Genomic DNA, 7,914 nt, shown 5'->3' with positions numbered 1-7,914 from the left:
CGCAGAACTCTCGACTTCACCATCCACATCACCCGCTCGACCGTCATCTTCGCCACCTGCAGCTTCCGCATCGCCATCTTCACCTCCGGATCACCGACCATCTATACCCGCGTCGCAGCCGGAGGAGCGGCTCAGCGAGCCGGAGGAGCTCAGCGAGCCGGAGGAGCTCAGCGAGCCGGAGGAGCTCAGCGAGCCGGAGGAGCTCAGCATGCCCGAGCAGGAGCAGCTCAGCGAGCAGGAGCAGCTCAGCGAGCCGGAGGAGCTCAGCATGCCCGAGCAGGAGCTCAGCGAGCGGGAGGAGCCCGCGTCGCCAGCTGTGGAGCTCAGCATGCCCGAGCCGGAGGAGCTCAGCGAGCCGGAGGAGCTCAGCGAGCCGGAGGAGCTCAGCGAGCCGGAGGAGCTCAGCGGGCCGGAGGAGCTCAGCGGGCCGGAGGAGCTCAGCGAGCGGGAGGAGCCCGCGTCGCCAGCTGTGGAGCTCAGCGAGCCGGAGCAGCTCAGCGAGCCGGAGGAGCTCGGCGAGCCGGAGCAGCCCAGCGAGCCACCCACTGAGAAGCCCGCACCACTGCTGGCGGACCTCAACGAGCCGGAGGGACCGGCGTTGCCAGCAGAGGAGCTCAGCGAGCTTGGTGAGCCCGCGCTGCCACCGGAGGAGCTCGGAGGTCCGGAGGGATCCGCTGAGCCAGAGCTGGAGGTCTGCGTGCCGGAGGGGCCGCCACGTCCTGCAGCCCGGCCGCCACGTCCTGCAGCCCGGCCGCCACGTCCTGCAGCCCGGCCGCCACGTCCTGCAGCCCGGCCGCCACGTCGGGAATCGTGGGTGGTGCTGAGGCGGGAGCAGCAACGCCGCCGCCACCGGACCCGTGGCCGCCCGCCGGAGCAGCAACGCCGCCGCCACCGGACCCGTGGCCGCCCGCCGGAGCAGTCACACTGTCGCCACCGGACCCGTGGCCGCCCGCCGGAGCTGCAACGCCGTTGCCACCGGATCCGTGGCAGGCCGCCTGAAGCGTTCTGCTGTTAGAGGTAGGCCACCTGAACTTTTTTTTTGCCGCCACTGCCTAACCCGCAGCGGGTCCCGCTTGTTTTGCCGTCCTGCAGATCGGCCGCCAGAACTGTTTGCTGCCACTGGACCGGGGGATTGGACTGTTGACCTGTGTTTTTCTTTTGTTGCTTTGTGGTGGCTGTTTAGCGGAGTGGTTTTCTCCAACATCCCCCACGGTCTGCCCCCCAGACCGTGACAATGGTGTGGCGACTAGAATAGATCTCAGGGCTTCCCAAAGATAGCCATAGTAAGGTGTAAGGCAGAGATTTCCCTCACTAACCTCTGACACACACCCAATCATTGGGCCGGAAATATGATTGAAATTATTTATCAGAAAAAAAGACAAACAATGGTTACCCTAGCAGGTGTCCTCAGGATGGGAAAGGGGAGGGTTAAAATCGTGAATAGCTCAACATGGCAATTCTAAGTGTTAATTGTCATTCTGTCTACAAAATGCAATGAAAAATACATTCACAAGGCTCGTTTTAATTTTAAAAAAATCCAATACATTGTTCTATCATCTGTTCAGAGAAAAGCAGTAAAGCATCACATTTGTAAAAGAATGTTTTGTGTTTTTAACGATTTGATGAACTTTCTTAAATATGCAGAACTGATCAATTGAAATCAAACCACCAAAATTTGTAAGCGAAATACTTTCTGCAAAGTTTTTAATGAGAATCTTAGCAGTCAATCAGAAAAGTGAAAACGCAGTATTTGGTTATATGAGCTATGCTAAGCTAAGTTAATCGGGTCTTTCAGGTGGTAAGGTTGTGCATCAAAGTCTTGCTGCTGTTCCTCGGTTGATCTGGTGTTGCCGTCCGGTTGTGGATCCACTCAAGGTAGTTGGACACTCGGGTGTAGATGCCATAGTTCCCCGGTCGGGCGCAGCCCTTCCCCCAGCTGACGATCCCCAGCAGGAAAGTTGTCGTCTTATACTGGGTCACCAGGGGTCCACCGCTGTCACCTTTACACGAGTCCTGACGACCCTCAATATATCCGGCGCAAAACATGTTCTGAGTGAGCACTACGCCACTCTCATCGACACAGTCCTGCGTGCGGATTCGCGGCACCTTCAGGCGTCGAAGGATCTGTGCGGTAGGCCCATTTTCGCTCCGCCTCCCCCAGCCACTCACTGTGTGCAGCCGGATCATCCAGAGCACACGGGTGGATAGATTCCATGTAGGTAGGCAGACTGGGACAGCATACTGGGTATAGATGATGGGAGAAGCCAGGCGGAGGAGAGCGATATCATTGTCTGCAGTGCTTGATACGTAGTTTTCATGCATGATAATCTCAGCCACCTGGATGAGCTGCTCGGTGCCTTCATTCACCGTAATGTCATGCTCACCTGACAGAAAGAAATATAAGGCAGCTCAGATTTAATCCTTTGAGCACAATTCAAAGTTAAATTGAGATTAATTAACAGTGATTTGAAGTATGCTTGTGTATTTTCATTGTCTAATGAAAAGATTTATAGACAGGTAGCCTCCTATTTTTTTTTTAGGGTTGTCATCATTTTAAGAGGTTTAGACTCCTGTCACTCTCCTGTTCTGCTTCATAAGTCAGGCTTGCTTGAACAGACGGCATATTTAACTATGAGAGTCATACCTGCAATGACTTTCAGGAACTGGACCACGATGTCTTCCATGCAATGAGAAGCTGTGATGATCCATGTAGGTTTATAAATCACTCCTCCACAGAAACCTTTTCCTTTATACATCAGCAATACCTTCACACAACACAAGAGCACATTTTGTCTGAGCCTTCAAAAAGGATAAAACACACAAAACTAAATTAATATTTGTTGTTCAGAACCAAAAACTGGTTTCGATAGAATCTAAGAGATTAGATACCCTTTTATGTTAGTGGACTCTCTGCTACCCTGGACGCTTAGTTAATAAAAAATCAGACATATTTAAACCGATGAACTCTTCCTTTATCTTGGGCCTACCTGCCAGGGGCATTCACCTTTAGGACATACAGTTCCTCCAACGATTCGGAGATGCTCCTCCTTTTCTTCACCCCGCAGTATGGGGACCATGCCACATGCTATCGGCTCTGAAACAATAACAAATTATTCATTATTAATTTCATTTTGCAAATAATATCAAACTGCAGCTCTGGTTTAACTTTTACTAGTTAAAGGTTTTACTGGTGCACTAGAACTACTTAAGTGTTCTAAGCAATTGTTTATACACTGATGACACACACATGTGGTGGTGGGGAGGTTGGGGGTATAGAGGGCTGGTTTAAAGTAAAACAGGAATTTCATAACTGTTTAGTGCAGCAGGGAGTCCAAAGGTTGATTAGTGAGGCCTGTATGAACAGACAGGATTTTCCTGTAAATATATAAACTTCAGCGCTATGATGTTCGTCAAACTGAAATACCTGAACAAATATTTACACACACACACACACACACACACACACACACACACACACACACACACACACACACACACACACACACACACACACACACACATTTTCTGCAGCCCTGAAAAATGTTAAAAAGTGATTGAAATTCTTTAATTCTTCAATCCTCTGATTGTTTACTAGAATCAAATGATTATTTTCCTTAATTAAAAAAATTTACATTTAAAGAATCATATACACACAGTTATGTAAAATATTGGTGTGATGGATAAACTAAGACAAAATAATTACCATTACCAGCATCTAAATGTTTTTACATATTCTAACCTATGTTTTTGTCTTTCATAGCAAATATGGGTTTTTAAAGAAAACTGTCATAAACTTTGTTATTGCAAATATGAAAACAATTGTGTTGAGAATCTACAAAACATTTTTCACATTTTGTTCTTTACAAATCACTGTCCAACCTTTTGCTATGCAACTCCGTCCATCAACATGGAGAAAGTAGCCGTCTGCACACGAGCAGTTCTGTTTTTTTTGGAACTCGTCTTCTTCACAGAAGTGCTCACATTCTCCGTTCTCCACCCAGCAGGTATCGATCTCAGCTTTCACCTCTAAAGAAATGTTCATAATTAAATTATGTAATTTGTTCATTTAATCACAAAAAAGTAAAAAGAAATTAAATTATACAAAAAGCAAATAACAGTTATTTCAATTACTTTTCAAGTAGTTTTTCATAAACTGGCGGGAGGAATAATTAATTTTGATAAAGTACATGTTAAATATTATATATAGCTTAAAAATAAGCCAAACACTTTGACTATTGTTTGATAACAATTTTGTAAGTCATATACTTAAATTTTATTCAGCATATGATTAAGTAAAATATTATAAATGATAATTTTTATTTATAATTATAATTATAAATAATATTGTAAAAATATTATTTTATATATAACTTTATAATAATAATAATAATTTAAATAATCACAGTTTTTCACCATCATGAATTGTGAATGTAATTTTAGTTTGCTGAGTTTATGAGATTTTGTGCCTTTATAATTGAGTGTTTCTTTTTCTGTCTAACAAAATAAAATTCCCTTCTGAAAACATAAACATGTTTTGCTGTTATTAACTGAGTGACGTTCATAGTTTAATTTTAATGAAGGCAAACTGCTAGCTAAGCTAATTTAAATAGAAAATACTTCACATTACAGCAGCCAAGTGATGTGAAAATGATCATATTCTTTGCTCACCAAGCTCACAGGTGACTCCATGGAACTCTGGCAGACAAAAGCAGATGTAGGATGAAGCATGAGTGGAGCAACTGCCTCCATTCTGACAGGGATTGGAAATACAGGGGTTTGGTACTATAAGACAACACAGAACACAATGATTTAACATGACTGTATCATATTACATGGTGTTATTGATGATCTCTATTTGGGAAAGCTGCTCTTAAAATCGACATTATAGTTTATATTTTACGTTAAATGTATTAAATCTAAACACAATTCACAAGTTGACTTGCTGGAGTTTCTGAAGGTGGACGTAAAATTGGTCTTCAAGATGTATGTGGTGCTGCGCTAAAAAAACATTTTATTCCAGCTACTTTTAACATGGGAAATTGCTTACCGTTGTATGTTTTCCAGAACTCATTCTGAGGAGACAACAATTACAGCAATGTGAAAAAAATAAACCAGCTATCAGACAGAAACATCGGGTCTCCAACAAAGATATGTAAAAGGCAGCAAATCTACAAGAAAAACACTTTAGCTGTGAATCCTGCAGATGTTTAGCTTCACATTAAGTTCTCTATAGCTTTGTTGTGTGTCATTTGCTTAGATTTGATCTGCATCTGCTTGCATCTGTGTTTTATCTTTGCGTAGTGCTTTAGTCTCTGCGTTATGTTTGTCTCTTCTTGGACAGCTTCTGTTTGTTTGTGGTAAGCCCGAATGTCTGTGTGGTTGTTTTGAATGTCTTTTAGCCTGTTTGTGATTATTTAGTGTTTTATAAGATTCCTTTGGCCCCTGACTTAAAATGTTCTTGGTTATCTGATTGGTTGCGGCCTACAGCTATTCACTAAAAAACGAAACTGCGATTTTAGGTTCAGATCAACTGCAAAGCTTTGACATGAACATAGTTTCTTAAGTATTTCTAGAAAATTTTACAAACTATAAATCACTGCCCCCTAACAGCCAATGGGATGGCTTCTTCCCTCAAGTTATAACTGAAAGCCAACATTAGTAAAAACATTAAGTTTTGTTTAAGTAAGTGAGAAATTGAATAATGCCCTCTCTATTCCTACAAATGACTATGATACGCTTGTCCTCAATTTCTAAGCATTGGCAGCATCCCAAGTATGTTGGAAAGTTAGTATAAAGCACATTTTCACCTCATGAGTTCATGTGGCCAAGTATTTGCCTCTGTTTGTGTTGCTAATTATGAATTGCTATCAATTTGCATGTTTACATGAATGATTGTCTTAAAACTAGTCAGTAATTTACTGAAATAACATGGCTTCAGTATTTAACAGCATTTAATTTAAGTATCAGTAATTTAAATCTATTCTTAGTTCACACATGACAAGTCCCAATACCATTTTTTTCCACCTGCTGTTTTCTCCTGTCATGTAAAACTCTTTTATAGAAAACATGTTCAGTGAAGTGAAAATTTAATTTGATTTTACCGTGAGCTCGGTGTGCTCAAACACCTCCCTGGCCTCCTCGTAGGTGCACTTCTCCTCTATACACTCCCTCCTCAGGTCTCCCATCTGCAGCTCCTCAAACCAGCCTGAGTTATACCTCCGAGTCCGAACTAGAACGCCATTGGCTCGATCTTTATCCAGAAAGACTGCCCAACATTTGAAGAAGGGGAGAGTTCATCAGAATAGTTCTGTCTCAATCAGAGTTGGTCATCCAATTCAATTCAGTTTTATTTATATAGCACCAAATCACAACAAGAGTTACCTGAAGGCGCTTTATATTGTAAAGTAAATGTCCTACAAGACTGAAATCTCTACATGTCTATTGCATTGTTTTTCAATTTGATTCTGATCAAAGTTCATCTGAAGCCTTTGTAAAGTCACTGATCACGTATGTTATGTATAATTATTTTTACAATAAACTGCTTGGTTTCCATATCTCTGACATGTTTATTTATACGGGACAATGCATTTTAATTACCATGAGCACCTTAATAAACAAAGTAAATGTGACGTAACCATAAAGTCTAATTTGCATTTGTGGCTCTTTGCAAAATTGATGGTTTTCATAAATAATTATTTGAAAAACAAAAAACAAATCTATAGAAAACTGAACATAGATGAATAACATAAACAAAAATATACTGATATGACAAATAAATGTTAGACATTAAACATTAAATCATTTATAAAACCTAACACATTAGAAATTACTAAAACAAACCGTAGAGTAAAAATCTCAAACTTTACTGCAATAAAGTAAAGTGCTACATGTAAGAAATAAGAGGCAGCAAATGATGACGCTTTTCTTTAAAAAGGTTCACTGATTATTATCTTAGTTGTCAAATAATAATTTGTTAAAAACTGATTAAATAATCACTGTGGTTGTTTATTTTTACCCACATCCAGTCTCATAACGATAAATATTTGCAATTTTTTCATGATATTTTTGGTTTTCTGTGGTTTCCATTTTCTTTCTGTTTGTTTTTTAAATATAATTTTATTTACTTACTTACTCACTTATTTATGTATTGATTGGTTTATTGTACAGGTGACTTAAACTTTTTGCCTCCCCCCCTTTTGGGGTGGGGGGAGGGGCAGATGAAACCTTGTGTTTCTAAACACACTTGTTTTTAAGCATATACTGTCCACCTTACACTGCTTTAGAAGCTCCACCTTACAATCAGTGTTTTTATTTGACTCTGCTGTTCCATACTGTGCATCAGATGTCACTGTTAACATGTTAATATTAGCTCAAAATGATGGTCATTCTCGTCCCTCTCACGACAAAAACAGACCTATGATTAAGTGGTTTCACCTCCATGTCACTGCTTAATCCCTGAGCTAACTAATCAATCAATCAGTGATCGATACGCGTAAACGTGTTAGCTCACCTGAAGCCAGCTGGCAGCTGTGGAAGCTGAAGACGAAGATGATGAAGACTTTCAGCCACATAGTTGATTTCATCAGAAAGTTGCTGTGCTGTGTCTTTGTGGGGCTTCGGGTCCAAAGTCTGTCCCTCCTCCTGCTGGTGGTCACATGATCAGTGGAGAAACCTGAATGATGAAACTCTGACCCAAAATCACTGAAAGTTTCTGCCTCCAGATTCCTGATTATCACTGTTTCATTGGTGAATTGGAGAAATTACGCAAACGCAGAGTTTCTTTTGTGTATTTCTGATATTTCTGACGTAGACTTCAAACACCAAGCAGTCAAGCAGCCTACACGAGTTCAATATTATTCTATTTATTATAACGTGAGGCTGTGTATGTATGTATTATACTTACACATTGTTTTG

At 41.5% G+C, this 7,914-nt stretch overlaps 2 protein-coding genes across 2 annotated transcripts in view; one reads left to right on the top strand and one right to left on the bottom strand.

The window, feature by feature from the left end:
- The window catches only part of LOC146607939 (uncharacterized), a 200,538-nt gene extending 199,523 nt beyond the window's left edge, over positions 1-1,015 (top strand). Inside the window, exon 2 of the mRNA XM_085348631.1 lies at positions 149-1,015. Within this exon, the coding sequence (XP_085204757.1) occupies positions 149-1,015 (867 nt within the window). The remainder of the gene's footprint in view (positions 1-148) is intronic.
- f7 (coagulation factor VII) lies at positions 1,007-7,628 on the bottom strand. Its single transcript, XM_085348510.1, has 8 exons — positions 7,511-7,628; positions 6,102-6,265; positions 5,048-5,072; positions 4,669-4,782; positions 3,880-4,026; positions 2,988-3,094; positions 2,645-2,765; positions 1,007-2,384 (listed from the first exon to the last, which is right to left on the bottom strand). The coding sequence occupies exons 1-8, from the start codon at positions 7,581-7,583 to the stop codon at positions 1,792-1,794; spliced, it is 1,344 nt and encodes a 447-aa protein (XP_085204636.1). The 5' UTR covers positions 7,584-7,628; the 3' UTR covers positions 1,007-1,791.
- Between the last annotated feature and the right edge of the window lie 286 nt (positions 7,629-7,914).

Source organism: Diplotaxodon limnothrissa, linkage group LG23 (genome assembly GCF_057381915.1).
Source record: "Diplotaxodon limnothrissa isolate DT_005_m linkage group LG23, D_limnothrissa_male_GT1.1, whole genome shotgun sequence".
NCBI classification, from domain to species: Eukaryota; Metazoa; Chordata; class Actinopteri; order Cichliformes; family Cichlidae; genus Diplotaxodon; species Diplotaxodon limnothrissa.
Note: the sequence above shows the minus strand (reverse complement) of the source record. Positions and strands in the feature narration are given on the sequence as shown.

Bases quoted from the DNA above. Each gene is read 5' to 3' on its own strand.
- f7 (XM_085348510.1), bottom strand. From the start codon at position 7,583: ATGAAATCAACTATGTGGCTGAAAGTCTTCATCATCTTCGTCTTCAGC. The intron at 6,266-7,510 runs GTGAGCTAACAC...AATGTTGGGCAG, and splicing joins CAGCTGCCAGCTGGCTTCAG to TCTTTCTGGATAAAGATCGA. The intron at 2,385-2,644 runs GTATGACTCTCA...TCTTTCTGTCAG, and splicing joins GTTCCTGAAAGTCATTGCAG to GTGAGCATGACATTACGGTG.